This window comes from Falco naumanni, chromosome 9 (genome assembly GCF_017639655.2).
Source record: "Falco naumanni isolate bFalNau1 chromosome 9, bFalNau1.pat, whole genome shotgun sequence".
Classification (NCBI taxonomy): Eukaryota; Metazoa; Chordata; class Aves; order Falconiformes; family Falconidae; genus Falco; species Falco naumanni.
Window position 1 is genome coordinate 12841865 of NC_054062.1, and position 26995 is coordinate 12868859.

At 41.8% G+C, this 26995-nt stretch overlaps 1 protein-coding gene and 1 long non-coding RNA gene across 7 annotated transcripts in view; one reads left to right on the forward strand and one right to left on the reverse strand.

Moving 5' to 3' along the window:
• GARNL3 (GTPase activating Rap/RanGAP domain like 3) overlaps nt 1–18438 on the reverse strand; it is a 50062-nt gene extending 31624 nt beyond the window's left edge. For 2 of the 6 annotated variants that reach the window (XM_040605720.1, XM_040605719.1), the window contains exons 1-10: nt 18187–18438; nt 11320–11389; nt 8912–8986; nt 7373–7472; nt 6806–6924; nt 5969–6033; nt 1798–1861; nt 1514–1540; nt 1081–1156; nt 367–465 (exon numbers count right to left, since the gene is read on the reverse strand). In XM_040605720.1, the coding sequence (XP_040461654.1) occupies nt 367–465; nt 1081–1156; nt 1514–1540; nt 1798–1861; nt 5969–6033; nt 6806–6924; nt 7373–7472; nt 8912–8986; nt 11320–11389; nt 18187–18335 (844 nt within the window). In that variant the 5' untranslated portion in view covers nt 18336–18438. Of the gene's footprint in view, nt 1–366; nt 466–1080; nt 1157–1513; nt 1541–1797; nt 1862–5968; nt 6049–6805; nt 6925–7372; nt 7473–8911; nt 8987–11319; nt 11390–18186 lie in introns of all 6 variants that reach the window. The other 4 variants (XM_040605718.1, XM_040605717.1, XM_040605723.1 and 1 more) reach the window with 3 other exon arrangements.
• Nucleotides 18439–19135: 697 nt separating this feature from the next.
• On the forward strand, nt 19136–26835 carry LOC121093448. The gene is made up of 3 exons (XR_005829577.1): nt 19136–19221; nt 19542–19830; nt 26510–26835. It is a non-coding gene; the product is annotated as an uncharacterized LOC121093448 (long non-coding RNA).
• The last annotated feature ends 160 nt before the right edge of the window (nt 26836–26995 follow it).

The window sequence follows — 26995 nt, forward strand, 5'->3', positions numbered from 1 at the left end:
AAACCTATGACATCCTTTAACTAGCCTCCTGAAATCACACATGGTTCTTCCAGCCATGATGTCCTACAATCATGAAGAAAGTAACATGTCAGGTTATTCTTCACCCCACTCCAATATAAAATAAAATCATTCACCTTGAAAATACAGGTTACATAAATACTTTTCCTCAACTGTATTTCACACCAGTGATTTAAGCTAACCTGACTTTTCCCTGGTGAAGCAGAGCGTTTAGCATGCACATGAGGAAGTCTGTTTTGGCATTATTTCTACAATATACATAATATGCACATGCAATAAGCAAAAACATTTATACTGCAGCCCCCTCCCCCGTTTTTGGGGTGGTTTTTTTTTCAGATGAGTTCTTACTTTTAGTGTCCAGTCCTCCTCTATAGCCTGTCCAGCCTTTCAAAGTAACTGTGTCACCCAAGAGATGCAAAAATCTTTGAAAGCTTTCACTTCCAGTTTCTACATATGGAAGGAAGAAACGTTACAACAGAAAAGCACACGTACTAATAGAATACCTACAAAAAATAATAAAGAAATAGTAACAGGTCCTGCTTCCAGGACACGAGGACGTTTCAGCTGTATTAGTTTCTCCTCATGTCATCCAAGCCTTCTACCTCTCCAGGAAAAGCATCCAAGCCTTACAGAATAGGCATTAGCATGTGACATTAAACAGTGACCTCTTTTGCTAACTCCAAGACACTGCTCAAGCGCATATAGAACATGATCATGCTGCAAAATAAGAGTGAAAGAACTAGAACAACAGTGACTTCCTGCAGGTAATATGAGTTGCCTCCCTTTTCTAAATCTTACTGCTTCCTTTTTTCTAAATCTTACATTGCATAGTCCATTTCTAGAACAGAAATTTCAGTATCTTCCAAGTTGTAACAGTAGGCTTCCTACAGCAACCTTTTATAGAAGCAGAAGGTTCTATGCTACAATTTTGCCCCCAAAATGAACATGAAAACCTCTGTTCCCAAAACCATCACCTCCCTTCCGGCTTCCATATCTAGACACTATCCCACATTTTTTTAATTTGGATGAATAAAACAATTAAGAAAAAGGTGAAAAACTCACCATTGCTGAACATTTCATCATCTGTAAGCTGCCCATCCTTAGCATAAAGGACTCCAAATTTAAAATTCACAGGTCCCTGAGAAATAAAACCAAATATTATAGGATAAACAGACAATCAAACAAAAGACCTAAAATAATGTTTCCTCTAAGGACTTTTATATACATCTTTTGTATACATCCTACACACGGGAATACACACTTCATACCAGCTCCATTACATGCTCAAGTAGCAGATACCTAATACTTTACTTTTGATCATAGATTATGAATTTTATGATATACTAAGTTGGTGATCTATTAATAAGATATATTATGCTGCTGCTTAAAATGATTTTTTATCTCATATGTTGCACAGAAATACTACATTTTTTTACTGCAATAAGCAATTGATATCTAAGTCACTAAGTGCTAGGAGTGATAAGTTAATATTTACCTCTTGCTCTTCAAGAACCAGTAAATCCTGTAAACAAAACAATATCTTTAGCACACTGGTACCGAAGACAGCACAAAAAAACCCTGTAACGTACTTGTATATTTGTTTAATTTTGAAGTAGCCAGTTCAACTGATAAAGACAGTTTATTTTGTCACTGTAACCCTACTCATCATTATTACCCTGCTACTGAAAGAAACAAACCAGTAGCATTTATACTTAATGACTTATTTTTCCAGAAAATAATAAAAAACACAACCAAACAAAAAAAGAAGTCACCTCCTACCTTTTGTATCTCAGGATGAAAAATTTCCCTTGGGCTCTTCTCAAATTTGTCAAGACTCATAGCACTGAAATGCAAATGAAATACTGCTTTATAGGAGAGCAAGTATACATTTCAACATTAAACCGTTAACTGGTTGTAGTTAGAACCGATTTCAAAAAGAATTGTTCAAAGAGCCTTGCTTATGTGGAATTTTTTGTGGAAGAGCCATTTATATCCCACAATACTAACCTCTAAGACTTCCTAAAATTCTTTTGGATTTTAAAACCAGAAATAACTAGGACCCTGCACGGAGATCAGGTTTAAATGTACTGTATTTACTTATAAAGCACAGAATTTTATTCCATCGATGATCCTTCACTTTGGCTTTATACATAATTGTTGTGAGTATTTTAGGAAGACTCAATAACCTATTCTATTTCATAAGCTTCTCTTCTATCTCTTCTAAAATAATTCAAGGCAAGTCAAATGAAAAACGAGCCGTTCAGCATCAAATTCACACACCAAAGATCCACAAAGAGAACAGGAAGAAGTATTTAAATAAGTAGTAAGGTCAACTGCCTCAACCAACAGAAATACCTAACTTACAGCATTTTTTCCTAACTCATGTTTCTACATTTACTATTACTTTTGCCCATTTTTTCCCTAGCATTAATTTCTGGAGCTGCACACCATGCCAAACGCAGTCTGTCTGAGGCACAGTGAGCTGACACAGAGGTCACATCTGATGCCCCTTTCCATCATTGCTTATGCTAGGTCACCATGCATACAGGATTTCCTGTAGTTCCCTTTGAAAGCAATTAAAATGTTACAATTAATTTACAAAAAAGCAGGTTTATCATGTAACTGAAATTCTTTGAGATAGTCTATACCTAGACTTATGCTGGCTGTGAACTGGGTGAAATGGCAAAGGACTATCACCCAGGCCCGAGGGAAGGCTCAAAGGATGTAAAAGCTTAAGAATAGTCAGGGAAGGGATTTTAGTCCAAGCCCAAGTGGGCAAAAGGAGATGACGTTAGTCCTGCTGCCTGCAGGTGTGTGGGAAAAATCACCTTGAGGGGGGGAATTAGAGAAAATTGCGTCCTAACAGAAGCGTAGTATTACAGAAAGCTTTTTTAGGGTAAAACACAGCTATGGCCTTCAGGATGGTTGGCATGCACAGAATCTGTATCACCACAGATGTTCCCTAAGCAACACCTCCTGGCAGCTCAGCGCACGCGGATAGCGGTGACAGAGGACGGTGCGGAGTGGAGACACCATGGCCAGGCTGTCATGCTCCCTTTCCCCATGCAGGAAAGGGAACCAGATGGCACCACACAGCTGATAAGCTGCATACCAGTTGTCACAGGAAGAATCCAGGAGACATCTGTGGCTGAGCCCACCATTATGGTGAAATTACTTTCCTCAGCTGAAATAATCTCATTGTAATACTAACACACACCTCCATCTCAAAGCTGCCTGCCTCCAAGGTACTACTACACCTCACTGGGCACACAACACCAATTAGTAACAACAATATGCATGACTAAAGTCACTCAAGCTCCGCCTAAATGTGATGGAAATGGACTGGTCCTGGACTGAAATTAAGTCCAAAGCAGGGGGGAATTGTCTAAACTCCCCGATTACCCAACTCTGATTCAGTGTTCACAAAGCTAGGTCAAGCTGACTCACTCTCTATAGTTGTTATGAAGGGACTTCTCACCAAGGTAGTCAGCCATGGGGAGGATGAGAAACAAAGAACAGGTAGTGAAAACAACGCCATTATCGAAGTTATGCAGAAAGAAACCTTCAAGCGAGGAAAGTTCTGGCTACGAGAGGAAACATGATGATAAGGTGTTGCAATCCACTGACATCAACAGAAAATTAGTTGAAAATAAGACAAAGATAATTGCCTTATTCTTAGTGGGAGATCACAACCTCCAACTCAAACAGCCCCCCCCAAAGGAGGGCAAAACCCCGCCTAAGGAGCACGCGTAGTTAGCAGAGAACTTCAGCAGTGCTAGCTGAGGATACATACTAATTTGTATTAGAAGTGAGAAACTCGTAACTAATCCTGCGTATGATGAATGAATATGCAATGTACTATGAAGTATAAAAAGTAGGCAGATGAGGGGAGAAATTAGGGAAGACTCCATCAGAACTTCTGGGATCCGTTGATGGGCTGAACCTGTCTTCTCCCCCATAGGGACACCTATCGGGTAAGAACTCTGTTTTATGCATGCTAAATAACTAACTCATGCTAGCTGTTATTAGCAATGATGATTTAGTTGTATGTAGTTTAGTTGTATATAATTCCAAGCCTGTTTTTGCAGAGAGTCCCTATCACTGGCAAAACCTTAATTTGTCACGATTTCCTATTAATAAAGAGTGTTATTTTGTGAACTGTTAGTGTGAGTCCTTTGAGGGCACTGGCAGTTGACGGCAGCAGGTAATACTTTCAAACAAAGTGGGAAGACCCGCTGTGGGGTCCCCCTAATGCTGCTAGTGTGTTGCCCTGAACAAGTCAGTCGAATTGCCCTTTGATCCAGTGGGACTGTTCAGTGAAGGGTCCCTGTAATGGGACGCTCACAGACTGGTCGGGAACAAGGGTCTCTGCTTTCCTGGGGCGCTAATAGACAGATCAAACACTTGGGGTTGAGAGGATTACATACCGCTCCCCCCCCACCCCATCCCTTCATGTGACAACGTGGCACACACTTTGGGAGAAGCAGGGAACAAGGTCTGAAAGAAGCCTGCACTTTCCTTGGTAGAGTAGTGAAGTGTCAGAGGATGGAACACATGAGGGCACTTCAGCAAAGGAGTTACGACTCTCGTTAACAGAAGACAGTTTCTCCACCCTGGGATGCCTGACCAAAAATGTCTATGTGGGTGAGAGTGGACGGAGAGGCTGGGTTAGGACGGGCGGCTAGGAAGAGGTATTTCAGCACTGGTGGGCAGACACGGAAGATCAGGTGCTCACGCAGGTACAACATGCAGTACTGACAACTGGGAATGCCTCTCAAGCCGGTGCCATAGGAGCTAGAAGACAACATTTAGCTCATATTGATGAAAAAGATGAAAGAGATCTGAAATGTTTCCAACTCACCATCTTGACACTCCAAACAAGCCACAGCTCAGGAAACCAGAATTAAGACGCAAGGCTCAATGGACCTGCTAGCCCCTCTGGCAAATTCAGTGGTCTGGGACCTCTCAGACATCTTGTACAGGTGTTGGAAAATCCAGATTTGATGGTACTGACTTCACATCCCAACACACGCCCTGTTCCCAGAACTCTCCTCTCACATCAGGACTGGCAGTGTTATCCCACATACCAGCTTCAACCAAGCAAGAGGCATCTGCTCATACTCTATAGTGACCAAAGGTTCTGAAGACATGCAGACTTCTCGTTTACCTGGCACACGCTACCCATTTGGCAAACAAAGACACTTTTTATGGGTTTTCAGAGGAGGTAAAATCCTTACAGAAGATGCATTTGAAGAGGTTAGTGAGGAGGTTGAGAAAATACACCATATGATTAGATTGTAAAAACTGCAGATTAAGTTTGAATGAACACTTTGCAAACAGATCTTCTACCACTTCAGCTGATTATAAAGTTGAAAGACATGGAAATGGTGTCAAGCTTCCTCACTTTATATTCTCTTCTGCCTCAAAAGAGGCAGGACACAGTACAAGCATGCCCATACAGACGCTGGGTAAAGGAAGGAATTTTCTTGGCTTCACTGTGTGTAACACCCATGGTGAGACTTACAGGGAGACCATTAACTGAAGACATAACTCTTGGTTTCTCCCCTGTTTGCTTCCTCCTGCTAGGGTCACAAAATAACCACCCCTCCAGTCAGTCTCTGCTGTTCCTTAGGTCTGTTTATTGTCTCTCTAACTTAAAAAGGTATCTCTTCTCACCCACTGCAGTTCCACTTAGCACCTGCTTTCCAATCAACCTGAGAACAGTCCCTCTGCTGAAGAAAAAGGGCTAAGGATTCTTCTCCACTTTAAGATGTCACTTTGATTATTCCAGAACAGGCTTTAAAACCACTTTTTTCTGCCTTCAATCATTAAGATTTGTAAACCTGTTTTTACAAATCTATCACGAAAACCATGCAACATGAGCTTCTGAATTACAGGACAAGGCATACAGACAAATACCTTAACTGATAACTTACTTGGTAATACATACCTTAATATAGATTTCACTGATAATGTTTTTGTGGGACTATAAGGCAGACACATTTTCTGAGTACCCTGTAAAGAAAAAAGCTAGGAGATATTACAGGACATAGTGAATTTTTATGTGTATTCAACTATGAATATTAATAAAAACAAGTTAAAAAAAAGAACAAAAACGTGCTAGTTTTACTAAGCCATATTTACTGCTTGTTTGAAAAGGGGAAAAAAAATAAAGAAGAAAAAAGGAATGTGAAAAAAATTATTTTTTACTTAGTTTTGGCTACCTTGGCATGTGATATAAGGACTGCTGACACTAGTAGAAGTGACAAGCTATTTCTTTAAAAAAAAAAAGGGGTGAACCACGTGTGCATGCAGGAGTTTTAGATTAATTGCTTGGATAAAAGGCTCTTATGGAACATTAAGTGAAAAGAATAAATAAATCATTAAACAATATTAGTGAAAACAGTACCACACCTGCCTATTTCCTTAACGTTGTATACTGCTTTTAGAATTTTTGTATGAAGTCATTGCCTAAATTGATCGCAGGGCATAAACAAGAACAATTTAGGCAACATTTCTAAAAATAACACAGGGTTGCAGGTAAGAACAATTTAAAAATATCTGACATTACAGATTTATGTCCGAAAGTTTAGTATAATGTTACCTACAAAGCTAGTTTAATTTTATCTGCTATGGTGGAGTTACATATTCTTATCGTATAAAATGAAAAAATACGTATTAAATGCTGAAATTCTGAAGAAAGCAAAAAGGTCTGTGATAAACATATCCAAAACAAACAAGCAAACAAACAAAAAGTCAGAGCAGCAGTTAAGTATTTGTTTCTTACTGTTTTTCTCCACAGTATTGAATGGTATTGAGGAACACGCTGATTATTTTGGTCAGACAGTACAACAGACAGAAAGAAAGGGTTCTTCTCTGCATCTGTACCTATATAATTTTGATGAACTGTTAGGGAAAAACAAGAAACATAGTGAGAAAGAAGACACACATACCTGCTCACATGCTCATACACAGACATGCACGCACAGACCCAGACACACACATGTATAAATGTGTAAATACATGCATTCATGTGTAAAAATATATACTTATCTACATAAATAATTATGTATTTACATACAGATGAGTAAAAAAAAAAAAAAACAACCAAGAGATAGGTACAGCCCTCAAGGCCAAGAAGGGTTTCAAAACATCTCTTTTTGATGGCTTACAGAAACCCATTCCCTGTCTTCAGGTTGAAAATACATGAAACAATAATTTGTTTTCTGTACAGAAAATGCATTAATACTAAATTAACACCATACTTCTTTCCATATTTAAATAACAGCAATTCAAACCTACATTACATTTTCATTGATCAAAACTTCCAATCCATTTGCAAAAAGATGATTACCTTTCCCTAAAAAATATTTGAAATACCATCGTGTATGATACTCTGGGTTTTCCAAATGCACGTCCGTTCTGTGCCATGTACCTGGAGTATAGTCTGTATTCTGAAACAGAATTGGGAGACTGTCAGATCAAATGCCAAGTGCAAAAAAAGAACATAATATAGGCAAAAGCCAATCAAGAGCGGCTGATTCACCAGAAGAGCTTTAGCTGTGTACTAAAAAGCAAAGAATTATTCTGAAGTCAGCTGTTGTGCAGATGATACTAAAATTTCTCCCTCTCCTTCTCCCCTGCAACCCCCCCCCCCACCCCCCCCACCCCTTTTCTTTCTAAGTAACTACGGTCTTTTCCTATTGTACCACCCCACTGAAAAGAAGATATTTCAATTTGGAATTTGAAGACCAGTGTTTTTAAAACTTTTATATAAATAATCAGAATTCTGCCTTCAACTTTTTATTTTCTCAGTTCTTCCCAAAATAATCCTCAAAGACTCCTCGCTAGACCAGAGCATGCTCTTTAAGTTCTTCCATGTTGTTTCTGGATAGGCCAGATAAAACCCCCAAGCATCCCTCAAGTCCTTTTCCACTAAAAGTTCACGTATGCAGAGAAAAAGCCATTCTCCATATCCATTCACCATATGGCCATTCATCACACACTCAGAGAATCCTTCTGTGATACAAGCTAATTGAACTTCATGAAAGTGAACTAAAAAGTGTGCAGAACACGACCCCCCTGAGAATCAATGCAGAATAGTTAGATTGCTTTAAACTCTGCACTCAGTGCTGCTGCAAACAGATGATCATTGTTTACTGTTAGTATTAGTTCAATACAAGCTTACCAGGACCTCTCATATATTTCAAGAATATGAGGTCTTCTTTTTTTCTTTCAATATTAAGATACTTACAGCTGAAAAAGTTTTGCAAAGGAAGATAAAAAATGAGGATAAGTAGAAACCCAAGTATCACTGGAGAGGTTACAGGGAACACAAAAGAACTGGAGCGAATGACTCTCAGGCTCCACTCAGCTTCTTTATCTCTTATTTAAAGATAAGCATAGCTGCTGAAAGACAACTAAAGGGGAATAAAATGAAGCTATAACCTCATCACACTGAATGAAAAACTTAAAAGCACAAAGGCTGAAAACAGTAGTACCTGGGTTCAAGCAACCAGCTTGTAGTATCACCAGGACACCAATATAGAGTAATGAACTAGAGAATGCAAAGTGTTATTCAGAAGATAGGTCTTTTTCTTCTAACATGATCAGGTGAGCAAAACATTACCAAAACTAAATGGAATACCATTTTTTCCCTTTAAAAAAATTAAACTGTCAAGACCACATAATCTTGAAAGAGCAGCTAAGCTAGACTTTGGTGTGTGGGGGGGACCCACCATCTCCCTCCTCTTAGATTCTCACATTCTCCTATTATTTACCATTTTCAAGTCCTCTTTCTTAGTAATTGAATGCAAATACATCTTTTAGTGGTGAAGAATAACTGAAACATAACTATTTCTGCAGCTTTCTATAAGTATCTTTAGCCACTTACCTCACCAGAGGAGCCGTTCTCCACACGGAAACGTCCAGCTCTTTGAATGGCTCCATCAGCATCACTAGATATAAGCTATAAGAGACATTAAGATAGAAGTTCTAGTTCCAAAAATAGCCATATAACCAGCAATCAAAGTTTACCATGGCTTCCTCTTCTCCCAGGCATTATATGACTACCCACAGGGAAGGGATCAGCACAACTACTACTAATTAGACTACAGATTTGGAATGACCCAATTATAACTCTAAGGAGGCATGAGTGGGAGAGCTGTTCACTCTTTTGCTCGATCCCATACTAATCAGAAATTCTCCTGTCTCAAGATTTTGGCTGCGCCAACACACAGAATGCCTACAGAGGGACTTGTCCACTTTCCAGAAACTGATCTCGAAGCTTGCACCTTTCCAAACAATGAGTCTTACAGATGTGATGATACTTGTCCTCTCAACCTTGTTAAGGCTAAAACTCTACTTGTTGGCAGTATTATTGGGACTAGCAGTCTTTTACTGCATTTTATTTATAGATTTTTTCAGGAGATGGAGAGCAGCAAGAATCTCCAAACATAACAGTGATGATACTGAACAACATAAGGTACAGGAGATGTCCTGGTCCGTTTCCAGCATTAACACCAGAAAATATGGCTTGTTTCCAGCTGAAGACTTCAACAGTTTCATAAATACTCTAGAAAGAATGCCTGGTCTTTTTATAAGGGAATCTAGAGAGTCCCAGAACACTGAAACTCTTTGTTAAAAAAAGCTCCTGAGAAGTCAGTAAAACATAGGGTAACATAATTCTGATGTGTTCAGCAACACTGCTTAGGTTCCCTACAAAAGAAGGAGAATGCTGCCAACAATATCGCATGTTACTCCTCTCAAAACTGTAAAAAATGAGATTGTCATGTATCGTACCAAACTTACAAAGTGGGACCTTAACAACAATAACCAATCATTCTTTGCTTGCATCTAGCAATCCATATTATTCTAGGATAATACTTTATCCCTTTACTTGGTGGAAGAGTTATCACAACACTTGGAAGTTCTCTTTGCTGCTTGCCAATTTGAGGTGATCTGAGGCTATGTCAGGAATAAACTAACATGGCTAAAACTGCAACACATACTGGTGTCTTGTATAAGTTTGAAGAGAAATTTTATGGACAACTGGTCGTATTGCACCAGTGGGAAAGACATAAGAAAAAATGTTTAAGACAGAGACAAAATAATTGTGCTGTAATAAATAAAAGGTGGAAATAACTGAGCAATTGAGATGCTGCTGAGGAAAATATTAAGCAAGAAAGGTTCAATATTAAACATCTAGAAATCTGAAAGGGTAACAAGCACCTTTATACATTCATACTCCGAAAGATAAAGATGCACTTTCATAAAATACTAGCAGAATTTTAAGAAAATCGATCAAAACACAAGTCCATTTGTGTGAGCTTACTGTGAATTTATAATTACCAGTATTTTTTTTCTTTTCCAGCAGAAGAATCTAAGCACTAGTAATGAAAGACCCGCTCAGCAGAAAGCAGTTCACTTTTTTTTTTTATTAAAACACCCCCTCTAATATGTGGAACATACAGAAAGAAAAGATACCTGGTGTTCTTGCAATGCGACTTCCAGCAACTAAGCCATCAATTTATGAACATATTAATGAATATACTATCCAAGAAATTTAAATTATGACTATAGCTAGTAGAAAAATAGTGACTTATTCTCACAGTAAGAGATCTGGAGTTCAGTATCTTTACCCCTCACCACTTCTGTTTTCCTGTAGTAAGTTTATGTAATTTCAGTATGGCCTTGTATACAGTGATGTTATTGTTAAGTGCTGACACTGCTATTTTCACCGCAGGGAAATGTGTCTGTGAGAAAAATGAAGTGTCAACTCAATCTTTGAATTTTAAGCAAACACGGAATAACTGGCAGATTTTAGGGAAGAGTTTTCAATATCCTTATTCTGACCAGTTCTTTTAATTTTAAGCCCTCTCCCACTACTCTGAGGCCTATACACATAAAATCACACACACACATACATATGTACACAGACCAGCACACATAGTTTAACCCACATAATTGCAAGTACTTTTTCAAATACTACCCTAATATTTTGCAATCTTCAGCTTGTAAGAGGAAAAATGGCTCAGTTTCCACCTGGGGGTAAACATGGTATCTATATAACACTTCCTGTCCTGTTATGATGAAATATTCATAAATAAGGTAGTAAAAAGATTTCCTAGCACAGGTGTAATACCTATTCTGTGAAGCCTCTTTTTATTACCCTGTAACTTTCAAGTCCAGGTTAGAAAGCACATTTCTCATACTAGATCAACTTTTTTACTTGGAAATGAAAAAGATTTGAGCTCTGCATTATAAGCTGCTAAAATCAAAGGACAGGCTATGTAAACTTACAAGCTCCACTGATCCATAATGCTTTCTGCTAAACTCTCCACGTCTGCAACCCAGATCTTCAGAGACAGAGCTGGAATAGAAATGCTTCATCAGTGTACACAAGTCAACTAGCCTTACATCTCCTGCAACATTGTACCTTGCCATTACCATACACCACTCCTGCTGAACAAGGTTTGCAGTGTATAAACCCATTACTGCAGGGAACCCTTCTTAAAATATACACAATCTCTAGCAGCCATTGCAGTCTGGCTTTCATATTACCCTCAAAGGAAAATAAATGTCTGTGTCCTGAACAGAAGCAAAAGCTATGATTAAATTAAATATTTAGTCATGATGTGATCAGAGATCCAAAGTGGGTGGTGGTTTATAAACATGTTTGAAATCTGCTTTTAATCTATGGGAAGAAAAACCTACAGTAAACTTAATGCCTCAAACAGGACATCTGCACTATTCTCAACTCACACTTAGTAAGTTGCTACTGTATTTTTTCAGTCATTTTTTAGCCTATGCCCAAAGAGAAACCAAACAATTACTTTAATTGAAAGCGTAAGGAAAGAACAGCATTTCATAGATTTTCCTCCCAATAACCTTAACAAAGATAAAATTACCAAGCAAGCAAAAGTAATCCCGGCATGCAAAGTTCAAAATCTATGTGCATTATCACATACAGTCTCATGCCATCATATCACATTAAGCACACCACTCCCAGCTTCACGAGGCTAAAACGGATAGCAAACACCTTTCCTAACTATAAACACTAAGCCTCCTGCCTTTGTAATGGGGATATATGTGTTACAAACACAAGCTAAATAAAGATTTAGATGCAAATTTAACATAAACCTTGATTACCCAGTCTGTACCAGGGCTAGCAGCTCAATCCCTCCATCATATTCCAAACTTACAGTTCACCCTTCAGTCAACAGTAATGAAAATATAGTAATTTAATTTTAATGGAAAACCAAACAAGACAACAATAAACTCTCCAGCAGTAAGAGACTGATTTTTCTGAGAATTATCAGTACTGTAAATTGCAATGTTATATTGATAAATAAAATATCTAAATTTTAGTGCAACATCCTCCTATGTGCTTCTTGACTGTATGAGATACTGCAACACCAGACTCCAAAACATTTTAACTCTTAGACAGCTTTTCTATTTGGATCTGTGTTTATAAGTACTTAAAATTTCTTAAATGCAATTCATATTTCTGAGTTCTGTTCAGTTGGATTCCACATCTTTACCCAAGGAGAAGCAATACAAACCAGCCATATCTAACAGAACTTTAAAACTCACCAAAATAATTCTAGTATTTGCTTCCAGTATGTAAATCATGCAGGAAGAATAAGAACATGACAACAGTAATTTTAAATGACCCACACTGAAGCAGGAATGTTAGTTGCTGCAACAGCAGAGCTGCCTTTCTAACTTCACATGAATAAAACCTTCATATGACACTTTTGCTTCTGGTAACGCATACCCTGTACTTTCTCAGTCAGCTGCCTTTCAGACAGACCCCTTGTCGCACAAACATACCTGCACTGCTTCCTAAGCTTAAAAGACTGTAACACAGCCAGTTTGACCCCTGAAGGCAGTGAAGCCACAGTCTGTGTTGACATCTATGGGGGCACACGCGTACATGCCACATCAGCAGTAACAGAAGTGACTTGAGGAAAACCGCCTACAGGAACTGAGCCTGATCTACATCAGAAGAAAGTTTACAAACTCCTAAACAACCACTCAGAAGTATTATAACCTGAACACAAATACAATGATTTAAGCTTTCAGCTTGTGGTCGCCTGTATGACAAACATATGTTTGACTGGGGACAGTTATTAATCTTAACCTTCCTGAGAATCGGCATGAAATATCTTTCAGGAAAAAAATAAGTTCCTGTATCAGGAACCTGCACAGCAGAGATGGAAAAAGTCTGTGATACAAGAAGAAACTGGGCTTGGGTCCTGATCTAACAGCCCTTGTCATCAAAGCAGCTACAATTTGATATTACTTATGATGAGCTGTTTGTAGACATAAGAATTTCAGAGCCTTACTGTACTTACTGATATCAAAAAAATAAATGTTAAAGCCTGCAATGCAAACAGCTTGCAGTCTAATTGAGAGTAACAACTCCTCCTTTTCCCCCCACAGCAGGCCAGAAAGCAGATGGAAACAAAATGATAAGAGAAACAGTATTAAAAAATTAAGACATATTTAAATTACAAACGAGCCACAATAAGAATCCGCTCCAGTGAGTAAGGAAAGCTACTTCAAGTTGCTACCTGAAAAAAGCATGGCCCAAAGATGGCACTTTCAAAGTCTGCAGCAGTACATCTTTATCTTTTCACATTTGTGACACTGAGGATTTTCAGAGCAAGAAAGTCAGGAAGTCTGAGCATCCAGAAGCAGGTTCAAATCTTAAGCAATCACACACCACAAGGACTTCACGTCTATTACTTTTCTACACCTACCACTAGTGCTGTTGGACCTTTGAGTGAACCCTGCCCTGCAACGCTGCTGCACTGCTGCACAGAAGCTGTAACACACCTCAACACTTAAAGCTCCTTCTGAGCCTGCAACAGAGAAGATGGCCCAGAGCAGCGAAAAGACTGAATGCAGGTAACTTCTGTTACAGTTACCTTCTACTTTTTGTGGTTTCATACCAATAATTGACATCTTCATTCAAAGTTTATTTGGACAGCCTCTTTTCACTCTACTCCTACATTTTAAAAGGAAATCACACAAAGTTTACATTTCATTACAAATGCATCACTTTCTTCCATCTTTCCATCATCTGAAGTATAAAAAAAACTCAAACAAACTACCAACCACAAAACTTTACTTCAATATGTTTGCGGGAAAGAAAAATTTTGAAGCTACTATTCATGAGTTCTCATCTCTCCTTTCAGAAGGAAACACACATCAATCGGGCTAACAAGTTCTTTCCTGTAGTTAAGACTGCGTAAGAAAGCGTTTCAAGATTAGCATCTATACAAAGAAAATAAATACATCAGATTTTCTTTTCCTTTCCAGATAGAACAAAAGAGTTCCCAACGTTAGTTCTGTATGGGCTGAGAGCGATCCTTTGCCTCTTCACAAATCTTGGAGAGAATTTGGAAAGTTCAGATAAAACCTAAAAAGTAATAATGCATCAAATGCCATTTTTAGAGTTCCTGACATGAAATTTGGCAGATCCTCCATGCAACAAATGGAATGCCTCATTTGCAATATATTTTAAGGCAGTGCGGTTTTGGTTGTTTTTTTTTCTTTCACAGAAAAATCAGGCAATTGTGGTAGTGCTAGCATTTTCTTTGCATGCTACTTTTGTTCTACAAAATTCAGTTTTGTGGCTAAGGTGTTGCCTTAGAAACCACTGTAATAGCAATTCCGATCAATGAACACTTGTCACCGTCAGTATTGGTGGCAGAATGTTATGGAAACAGGAGTCAAGAGAGATTTTGCTGTCACTGAGCTCTGAAATTCAGTCTTTGATCAAATGAAGAAATATACGTAAGATGACAATTCAAGGAATGGGTAAAAAAAAAAAAAAAAATCCAGCAACAGTCACTAGCACAACAAATCTTTTAAAGTCTTGGGAAAACCAGGTCACTGTTTTGTGTGTCCAACATCTGGACAACCCCAAACACAAATATAATACATATTAGAAAGTCACCACGAAGACCATCTGGCCTACTGTGCTTTGAATGGAACCATCTCTGTATAATTTTTAGAGACTTTCATCAGTCATGCCACAGGTCTCCAAAGCAGGAGAAAAAACAAGCTGAGGTTTATAAAACTGAACTACTTTCTGCCTTGTGGCAAAGCTAAGTGCAAAAAGCACGACACTAGAGGAAAATGCCATCTCATGAATTACCTGCGTGAAAAACCCAGGGAGTTACGAAGGCATTTTAGAACTATCTGCATACACACAAACTAAGTGTGTATAAGTCCTATACCTTAATTTGGTGATATTCCAGCTGAGTGAAAGTCAAACTGTCAGGAAAAGCATGCTGAGATCTGAGCACATTAATGCTGCAGAGATAAAGTCAGTAGTTAACAAAAAGCTTAAAAAAAAACACATTAAAAAAGTATTCAAACCCAAAGACTGTATAGCTGAAAAATGGATATAGGCATACAACACACAAATGCACTAATGTAAGTTACGGAGTTAAAGGAGGACATGACATGAAAGCCATTTATTTAGAAACACAAAACCTCAAAATGCCTATTAAGGTATATGCCTGGCAGACCAGGTAAAGAGCCTGGAAAGTAATGTCCAAAAGATGGTGGCAGAATTAAGAGCAGACCAGATACACTGGTCTGATCTTGACTAAGGTTAAGATCATTAAGATATCCCAACAATGACTACTGCAGTAACATTTCCCAACCAGAGAGTCACAGCAAAACAAAAGACAATGTGAGATGTAGAGTTAAGTTTGGTTCTACCATTCAAATCTTATTTTTCCTCAACATGGAGAAGATGATTGTCCTCCACACTGTCAGATGTACCCAACATTGCTTCTAGCAAAATTCTGGAGGAAGATTAACTGAAAGAAAGGTTCAGCATAAAGACTCCCTGATGTCTACGAGAGAGAGGATGTGGAAGTAGACCATCTGATCCAAGAATTTATGCTTTACCTGCACTTGCAAATAGAAAGCTCTTCACAACTGTTGTGAGGCCTACAAAGCTATTCTCTATCACATGAATATATCCTCTATTCCAGATTCTCAAAAAAAACCACTTTCTCTCTAAACAATCCCAGTACAGTTATTAGATACTTTTTTTTCTTTTGTTGAGCATTTCCGTAACGATAAGCCATAAACCAGCTGCCTTTAGGAGGCACTCCAACATATTCCAACATTTCACATTTAATCAGCTTTGTGGGCCACAGAATGACAGCAGGGCTGTTTCAGAGTTCTGTCATTGCATGATAGACAAAATGATAAGCATGCAGACAGTAGCCAACAGCAGTATACATAAAACAAAAAGAAGATGGCACTGTCACATTCTTCAAGGAAACTGGCAAAGGCTCTGCATCACTCTTGATCAGGTCTTGAGAAGAAGAGTTACTGCAGTACTGTGGCCAGCCTCCAGTGCAAACCCATGGTCACAGGCCCCTATTGCAACACAGGTGAAAAAGACAGACATGATAACCATGCATGCTTTCTAAGGCGAACCCACAGGGCTCCATTCCAAACCAAATACCCAATATCTAGCCCTACTAAGGGTACAGAGATTCACAGATGCAGCAAAACAGGGTACATTCATCAGATAATGCAGAGGAGAAGACCAAGAGAGAACACATTTAATGGGAGACATAAGTCTATTTTCTTACATCACTGGATATAGATGGAAAACACAAAGCCCAGGAAAAGCATAAAGAACAGCTTCTGTGCCTGAAACAGTCATACACCTACTGCTCCACAAACTATATTCCAATAATTTGCAGAAACACATTGTCTCACCACAAACCACACCCTTTGGTACCAAAAGCATTTCTCTGACACCACCCTTGTTAATCAAAAAACAGGAGTATATCCAAGGAAAACACCAATTAAAACTAGCGTTTTAATATTAATTTTTATCCATTTGCATCCCAACTCAAAGTACTTAAAACATACCTAACTTTCAAACACAGTAACAGTCCCTTTAAAAATGAGAATTAAACCCAATAGCTAATCTCTGCTTCTTCTCAACCTAATAACCTCGTATCTCATTTCTACTTCATATCATACTTGTCACATGCTTTGTATAAAGTACTTAAAGCAGAATGTCACACCAACATATACAACAGACCACCTTATGAAATTTAAGCATCTTAGCCTCAATTAAAGCATAGGTGAGATTTACATTATCAGCCCATTTGCATAGATGCACATATTGCCCAGCGAACGCCAGCCTGCGTGCATCTTTGGCTCTACGTTCTCACTTACTACTAAAATTTGTACTCGTCAACTCACTGACATACCACATAATCTAATTTTTAAATTATGCTGCCATTAATATTAGATTGTCTTACTAATTTTCTTCATTGGATTACATCCTTCCTCAGTCCTGACCTGACTGACATCAGAAAAACAGTGCGGCTGCAGTTATGGCAGTTTTAAAATAGTTTATATCCTATTAAGAAGAACTGCCAGCACTGAAGTATTTCCGTTAGCTTACCAGTGGCTCAGATCAGTTTGACCTGACAATTTAAAATGTATTTATACTGCAAAGTGTTTTAATACAGACGAGCCTTTATCCATCTGAAAAAAAGAGCAGCTTACACACACCCGTGCAGCGCCCGGCGCACACCGCGCCTCCCTCTCCCATCTGCTGGGCGGTGTAAAGGCGCAGCCATGAGGAAGAGGAGAGCGGACAGCTTCCTCCCACTTCAGCGGAACCTACTGCCACATTGGAACAGTCCCGAAAGTCTAACAGCGCAAGTTTAAACACACTGCTGCGCTACACGTAGGCATGTGCTTTTAGGACCCTGGTGTCAAACCACAAGTTTTGCCTATCGGGAGTCTGACGGGGGCACGGCGGCGCGGGGCGGGGTGAGTTTGCAGATTGCACCTGTGCGAGCGCCGCGGCGCAGCCTGCGCGCCCCGCGCTGCCCCCCGCCGATGACCTCTCCCCGCCGCGGGGCGGGCGCTCCGGGGAGCTGCATCGCTGCTCAGCCGCGCCTGCCCAACGCTGCCCAAACCGCGAGCCCGAACCCGGATGCGCCGCCGCCCGCAGCCCCCGCGGCCCCGGTGTCCCGCCGCCCCGCGGCCCCCCCGACCCGCCCCCCGCGGAGGCGCGGCACCGCCTCCCCGCCATCGGCAGCGCGGGCCCGCGCCGCATCGCGCCCCGCCCGAGCTCGGCCCCCGCCTCCCCGGCGCCGGTACCGCTGAGTGAGGCCGAGGAAGCGGGTGGAAGCCGCCTCCGCGCCGCTCAGCTCCATGCGGGCGGCCGGCCGGCCGGAGGCCTCGTCGCCCCGGCGTCGCTCCCGCGGCTCCGTCCCGCGCGGGAGAGGCGGCGGGAGCTCCGCGCACATCCCGCTGCCCCGGCGCAGGGCCGCCGCGCCCGCCCCGGCCCGCCAGCCACTCAGGCGCCGCGCCGGCCGCCGCCAGGGCCCGCCGGGAGCTGTAGTCCCGGCCTGCGCGCGGCGCCCCGGCCGCGCAGCGCCAACTGCCCGCCCGCGCAGCGAGCGCCACGGGCGAGCGGCGGAGGGCGGGGGAAGCGGGCTGCCCTGGAGTCCTGGGCCCGGAGCCGGCTGCTGCTCCGCGGCAGCGCAGGCCTTCGCCGTCCCCGCACTCACCTGCGGCCCCGGCGGCGCTCGGGAGGTCGGGCCCGGCGCTACCGCTGCTGCGTCAGGTAAGGCGCGGGACGGCGGCGCAGCCCCTTCAGCAGCGCAGCCGGCTCGCTGACTGACGGCCTCCGTCACCTTCGGTCGCAACGAGCCAGCAGCGGGAAGCCTCACGGGGAAGGCACGACAGCTTAGTTCGGTATCGTGGCTTCAACAAAGCCGAAGAGTCAGGACGCGGCCGTCTCTGGCTTGCGAGCCGGCACCGCTCACTGCAGCGCTACTGTCTCGAACGATCTGCACCTTCGTGACTTTTTACAGTCTAATGCATAACAGAACAGCGGCGCTTTCAAGTGTGTGAAGCTCTTCCCTCCGTTTTCTCCTTTTATGCAGACAGACACTACTGTTCTCTACCTTTTCAGGAGGTAAACATAGTCTGTGCTCGCCGTGTGACAGAAACCCTGGAGTGAGGTTGGAACCCCGGCGTCAGGAATCAAAGCATAGCAAGGTGACCGCAAGTGGTTTGCCTGCATGAGAACTTTACAACTTTTCAGTGGGACTTGAAACCAATATGGCAATCAACTATTACAACTAAAGATGAACCAGTATTTTGCTAGAGTAACAACCTGTATCTTAGGTAATCTTAACTTGCATGACTCTTCTGTTCAGACAAATTTCTTCAGTAATTTCAATTGATTGTATGTTTTGTAATGAACTGCACTGCATTACTGTGCATTATTAAATACTGCATCCATCCATGTAGTAAACTAATTAGTTACTACATGATGTGATTTGTATACCTTCATCCTTCTTTACAACAGTTATTACAAAATAGTAACTTCAGCTAACACGCTAAAACTCTGAGGTTTGAACTTAATGAAAAGCTTCCCTAGTGTTAAAAGACTGTTCAATTTCCAGATTTCATATCATTCTGGGTCTCTCTGCTTATTCTATCAGCCACTAGAAAATGAAGAGTAACACAAGAGGGCAAAGGACACCCATTACGTAGTAGAAGACACCAAAGAGCACCTTTTAATTAATGCTGATCCAGGCTGGACTCAAGCTAGTGATGTACTGCTGATGAATTCTGTCAAGCATTAGCTTTACATTAAAGAGTTCAGACAACATAGAATGCTAAAGCTTACTAAGACTGAAGACCCATTTGGATCCTCCATCAGCAAAGTTTCCAACACACTGACACCCGGGCTAGATAGCCTCACAACGGAGCCCCTGGCAGCAATTCTGAGTAAGTCTGCACCATCCAGCAGTTAGCTTCACCTTCTATGTCACAGCACCACTCTTTGCTGTCAATTTTGCCATTGTGTTTGAGGAGTCACACTATCAGCTGCTCAGTAAAGTTACTTGGGGTTAAAAACAGGAGGGAAAAAGTATTTAAAAAATGGTAGGGAGAGACTTTTTTTGGTTAACCAGGGAATTAACAGGATGCAGTTTGATTGTGAGTTTAATGATTGATTTTAGCAAAGTGCAAGCATAATAAAAGGGATAAAATGCATTTAGAACCCAGCATACTATTTTTCCAAACCTCACATCATCACATAGGTCCTCCTAAAAGTTACATGTCCCACAGCTGCTCAGTTTGGCAGATGGTGCCTCAGGTCCAAATAAAAAAATTGTACCCATCCTCCCACTGACAACTGGCTGTTACTCCTAGAGAAGTGTAAGAATTCCACGCATGGGGCGCTCTGGGAGTAATCTCTCTTTGTGCTTTCTCCTGCACAGTGCCTTTTTCCTCATACAGATAAATGCAGCATTTCATAGTTCATTCAGCTAGAAATGATGCCATCAAACTTAAACATTTAACAATTTTTTGAGTAATCTTCATTAACTATTACTGTGCTTTCACACAGTGTTAAATGTATGGACATGAGCCAGTCCTGTACAGTCTGCCCCCTGACAAAACCTCAAAGCTGACAGGAGATAGGAATCTGCACCTTAGTAATGACACCTCTGTTTTTTAAAAATAAATCTAAAATACCCTATGTCTACAGGCAAGAAACTCCAAGAAGGTAACTGGTTAATTACTGCAAACAGTGCTTTGTACTAGTTAACTGTATCACTCAATACTGTTAGCAGTTTTGAAGGACCCATGCATGGAAAAGATCTTCCAGTTTTGGGAATCAATGGAAATAACTTATTTTAGCCCAGTAAAATAACACACTGTAAAGAATATTTTATCTGTTTGCAGACCACCTGTATAGGGCCCATTACATCATAACTTAAATGTCTGAACACAAATCCAGCCATGTGCCACTTGAAAGTGCATTTCAACTAATAACACTGTAAACTCAAAGCTGACCACTTATATGTCAAGCAATACCTTAACAAACGTAAATAAGCATGCCCAATAAAATAACTTAAAAGGAACTTCTATACTAAAGAAACAAAAATATTTATTGAAAGAAACACCAACAATAAGGCCTACTCAGTAATTTGCAACAACCACAACTTTCCTTCTTTCTAAATATCTGGACTGCTTTACAAGATTGCCAAAAATGAGGCTTCATTTCTTTGGTTCCTTCAAAAGAAGCTACATCCATGGAATGGAAGAATGAAACAGAAAAAAAAAGTACTCCACAAATACTTAATTTCCACTTTAATGCAATTGCCACTTACCCCATTCCTCTTCCCTTCTGTGCACTAGGTATAAAAGAGTTTCTATGAACACATGCACTCACTCAAACCTAATGCTCTGTGGTCACCCTGAAGGGTACCAGCTTTCAGAACACAATGAGTCTTTCAAACAGCAAAGAAACATACCTTGCAACAGCAGCTTTTTCTCAGGCTATTTCTTTCTAAATATGCCTTCTGACAGGGAGAGCCTGAGAAAGTTCTGGGCCTGTCTTATACGCTGTACTGAAGTCTAACAGTGTGCTAAAATTCCAGCCAGGGTAGAATGCAAGCACAGAGCCTCTGCATGAAAAAGAACCACAAAAAATGAAAGCTTGAAGGTTTGGGTTTTTTTTCAAATGTTTACATTAAAAAAAAAAAAAAGGCATTTCTGTAGTATGCTCTAATTTCAATGCTGCAATAAATCTTCAACACAATAAACCCCACAATATTCTTTACACAAAGGACTGCCTCCCTTACAACACACTGTCACCAATTCTTTTCCCATTTTCTCAAACAACAAGCACACAAAGATGGAAATAAAAGAGGTAGTAGCAAACTAAGAAAACAAGTGTGTAAAGAGGTATGCTGGAAATGCATCGGCTTGGATGCTGTTTAGCTAAAATTTGGGATTCCCGTTGGCAGCTTTTAGCAATCATATATATTTCTAGTATTCTGTTGCAGGATGCAGCATGCCTCTGCAGTAAGAGGCTGGCAGAGACACAAATAGCAGAACTGCCTTAGCTTTATTGGTAATTGCCCCTGATTCTATGACAATTCCATACTTCCCCCAAAAGAAAAAAAACCCAATATAATATATAAAAATGGATTTTATAAGCATATACTGAGAAACTGAGAAAAATAGTTAAAGAAAGGGACAGACATGAAAGCTCACAGCCTATTAAATATAAAGAAGAAAGTCTGAGAAAGAGATTTACGGGAATATTAAGAAAAAGAAGTTACTCGCTGGAAAAGATACAGGATGGTAATAAACCTGAAGGTCTATTAAAATAGACCTCTACATTCTTTAATTTCCTGAATTATGTTTCCCTTAAACTGCTTCCACCTTCATAATAGCATGAGTCATTCAAGTCCACGTTGTTTAGACAATACAAAGACCGGTGAAGAGCTCAATTCACCAGATGTGTGAAATCCGTATCATCAGCAATTTCAAACAGGGTTATTCTTCTCTTAAAACAAGGACTCTTCATCATTACGTTTGTTAAGGCACTGTAAAACAAGCTTACTTTCCAACAAACTTGAGGACAGATGAGATCCTCAGCATCTTGCAGACAAGGAATATACTTTGAAAATGATTGCAGACTCTTAGATGAGAATACAGCTGATCTGTTTCAGCTTGATGAGTAACACTACAATTAAGATTTCAAAATAAGTCTTATCAATCCATTTTATCTTGACTTCCCCAAAAGACCACAAAGTAACTTTTAGTGACACTTTAAAAGGATGAACTTTCCCTTTACAGCAAAACCATTTTGTAACTCCACTGGTGATGTCTCTCTCATTTTTCTGAAGCACACAGTACAAGTACTTACATAGCATACAATGATCCAAAAAGAGAAGATATGTTTGATTTCCTTTTTTTAGACAAAATCAAAACCACTCATCTTTTTTACAATTGGACAGCTACAAACAAAAAAAAAAAAAAAAAAAAAAAGATAAACCTAGAAGCAAAGCTCCCAAAAGCAGTGTAAGCCACAAAATTTGAAGTGTAAAGTTTGGTTTGTTTTTTTTTTTTTAGTGTTTGCAATAATAGTAACAAAGTCAAGAAAACCCTGGACACGTACAGGACTAGAGTAAGATAGTTCAAATTCTACTTAAGTCCACACGGCCAGCATTTTCTGTCATCTCACTGGGTTTGGACCTTCAAATGTATTTAGCCATTTAGGGACTTAAATAGAAATCAGACCAGTTGAATCTCAGCTAGGAGGTCTGCATTACCTTCCATGCAGCCACAGACATTTCTAGTGCACAGCCAAACTTTTATCTACCATTACTACTTTCAAGCTTTCCCCTTCTCCTTCACACTGTGCTTTCAATGCACCTGTGCAGACCTGAAGCGGCTTGAGTTGGCCACTGCCTGGGCAAGTTTAAGATCCTACATTTGGTGTAGCCTACTTGCCATCTCTGAAGGCTTTCACAAGTCCAGCCTGCCTGCAAAACCACGATACAGAATGAGAGATAAAGTACTTCATGCAAGCTCTTAAACTACTTATATATTTTTTCTTGGTGAAAACATGAAGACTTTAAAAATTACAATGATTGGCACAGAGGAAGTATGAAAATAATTCATGCTCAGAGAAAGAGATTTGCAGAATGACCCACAGTACCATAAGACCGTAAGGGGCTCATAAGAAGCAGAGATCCCGAGCTGCTTCTTACAACCCTGCTGTGCACTGAGCATTTAATGGATTGCAAAGGTGTAATATAATTTCAGCCATCTGCAGAGTGTTTTCCTTGGAAAGTATACCTATTCAGTATGCCTGCAAGTAGCAGAAACTAGCTGGTTCCAAGACAGCCAAGCAGGTAGGTCAGATTTGCTGTGGAATGCTGCTCTCAAGTCAAGACACCAGGCCAGAACGACTTCCATTCACACTATGTGACTAAAACAGTGGGCTCAACATGGTGACTTGACTGCCAGATGAAAAACTAAGGAATTCAAGACGCACCTAGACAGCATTATAATGAATACTGAGGGAAAACCACTCAGCACAGTTTGTGCACAGATGAAATACTAAAATAAAGGCTTAACTTAGAAAGTAAGAAACAAGAAGTGCCACAATAGCATTCCCTGAAGTGTAGTTAGCATTGCATTTGACACCAAGCAGACAGATAATCTCAGTGTGCAGTGGAAAATTTAGTATATGAATGACAGTTGGGCCTTACTAGAAATGAAAGAAAAGTTCTTGCAATGACACAGCTGATGCAAAGAGGGGTGAAAATCCAAACAAATTCCAGTAAACCCAATAAATCCCAAACCAGAATGCTAGCTGTTAGGAAAAAACCACCAACAACCAAGGGCAACTCCAATGCAGGGATAAAACTTCAATGAGTATTTTTATGAAGGCTAATGCACAAAATATGTAACAAAGAAATAACCATGACCATCAAACTGTATTTCTCTGGGAAGCAGGGTGAAATGATATTGCATAGGTAGAACTAAAGTAATTATCTTCTGAAATGCACTGGCAACTTGTCAAGGAGTGACTGAACTCCAGCTATTTTTGTGGGTAACTGGTTGAGCCATCCATTTTCATAAAAATTATTCTCAGTATTTCAAATATTTGAAATAGCTAAGCAGTGGATCAAGAAAAAAAAAAAAACCAAGATATCAGCTTTGAAGAAAACAACAGAATGTCTTGCTTTTTTAAAAATTCTGAATTTCCTAAATGAAACAATTCACCTGTACAGTTCTTAGGAGAGCTTTGTGTGATTTTTAAGTCAAAGGACAAGAATTTCTTTTCCCGTGGGCAAGACTTCCTTCGCCTCTGAGACATTTGCGCGCCTACCTGTACACACAGAAACACGCGTGCAACTGCACAGGTACCGACCACAGATCTCAACAAAAGAAAACGCAGCCTTATCAGGGGCTGGAGGTTCACCCAGGCCTCATTCGGAAGAGTTCTTCAGAGCCTTTCTGGTTGTCGGTTTATATAAGACAAATCTCTGAAGGGTTTACTATGTTTTCTCACGCTGGCGGCCGCTGCCGACGGGGGAGGAGAACGTGCGCCCCGGCGGCCCCCCCAGGCCGGCGGCTTCGGCCCCCCCAGCCTCGCTGCCCCTCAGAAAGCCCTGCGGAGGGGCCGCCCGGCCCCAGCAGCGGCCCCGGCCCGCGCTGCCGGAGCGGTGGCGGTTCCGAGCGCCACCCCGCCGGCCGAGCGCCCGCTCCTCTCGGACGCCCCCGAGCCCGGTAGTTACCAGAGGACTCTCAGCGGCGCCGGGCACCAGCAGCAGCTGGCGGGGAAGCTGCCCGGCGCGCCTGAGAAGGGCATCGGGACGCCCTCCTGCCGCGGCGCCCCCGCACTCCTCTCGGTCGCGGCGCTCCCCCGCTGAGGCGGGCCGGCCGGGCGCGCGGGGCCGCGCCTCTCTCGCCCCGCCGCTGCGGCACGGCGCCTCCGCAGCCCGGGGCCCGCGGCGGCGGAGCAGGGCGCAGGCCGCCGGGTCCTAGAGCCCGCGGGTCCGCGGCGCCGGCAGCGGCGCGGGCGCAGCACCGTCTGTGAGGCAGGCGTGGAGGAGGGGAGCGAAGCCCTGCTGCTGCCGTCGTCCCGGCCAGGGCCAGCTTCCCGTCAGCGCAGCCCCGCCGGTGTCGGGGGTTTTCAGAGGCCGTGGCTTTTATCCTGCCTTGGCTGCAGACAGCTTTCTGAGCGGCCTGAAGGTCTGAGCTGCCGGTGCTGTGGCAGTCAGGAGCCGGCACGCGCTACGGAGGGAGGACTGGGGCTCCGCTTGGTGCAGAAGCGTACATGGAGCAGGGGTGATAGGGGAGCGGGGAAGAGAGTGGGCAGGCTTCCCGGCTCTTGCAGGGACGAGAGGCACGCCTGCGGTGGGGTAGCGCTGGAGCACAAGCACCGGTGCTCCCCGGCTTTTTTCCTTCTCCTGCACTTGGCAGGTGAGAGGGCGGGCAGGTGAGAGCAGACCGCTCGTTTCTCCTTTCTGCGTTGCATGTGTGCATGTCCGTGCCAAGAGAAACACTTCTAGCATTGCAGTGTCAGTCTGTGCTGCTGGTTCTCTCAGTACCAACATCAACCGAAGCCTGGAATTGCTGGGTACCCAAGTGAGCCTGATGGCCATTGAGGGCTATGGGACATCCTGGTAATGAAAGGGAGCTGTGTATGTGACCAAAGCAGCTTAGAGTCAATCTGAACTGTGAGAACAATTACAGGCTGTGTGAGAGGATAGAGAGTGCCTGAAGAGAGATGTGTGAGAGGAGGATGGAGAATCGTCTGGCCGGAGGTGAGAGCACAGCTGGGTATTGTGAAGGAGAGTAAGAAAGAGAAACATTGTTATCTAGTAGCAAATAGGTGTCTGCATGCTTGTAGTGATAGGTAGCTACGTAACTGCATGAATGGTCTCTGCCCTGAGCCGGGTGGTACATACAGCTAGACTTTGTGTCTGGGCTCAGAGATATAAATATGAGCTTCTCTGTACAATAAAGTGTCTCTTGTTGCACCACAACTGGAGTCTGTGCCTTCATAGGCCACTACAGGCCTCAGAGTAGGAAACAGTTCTGGGAGAGCTGTGCCGTCGATTGGCCACTTGGTCACTGTTCTTGTCTTTTGCAGATGCTGACATAGTCTGGCAGTTGAAGGACAGTTGCAGCCGGGAGCTCTGTAAGGATGTGGCCAGCCATGGAGGACAAGCTTAGGCTTGCACCCTGGGTACTGCAGATTGTCTTGAAGTTTTAATGAATCTTTCTGTATTTTGTGTTTGTTTGTGAAACAGTTAACTACATGAATATCTTGATTTTAAGAAGTTAGCCTCTATGTTAGCATTCTGTTAGCACTTATTAACCAATGATGTATGGGTTGCTGAGCTACTTGTCATTGGAGGCTGTGTTACTTGAGGTCCTTATTATCTAGACCGTAACCAGAGCACCTGGGTTCTGTTGTAAATACCTAGCCATCCAACTTGGCAATAAAACTTACGGTTTTTGTTTCAAAAGTGAACTGCTTTCATTATAGTACTTAAGAACACACCCACAAGTCAGGAAGACCCTTGCCCAGGTGAAGAAGTTTTCCCTGTGCAGGCATGGTAACAGAAGAGGATGA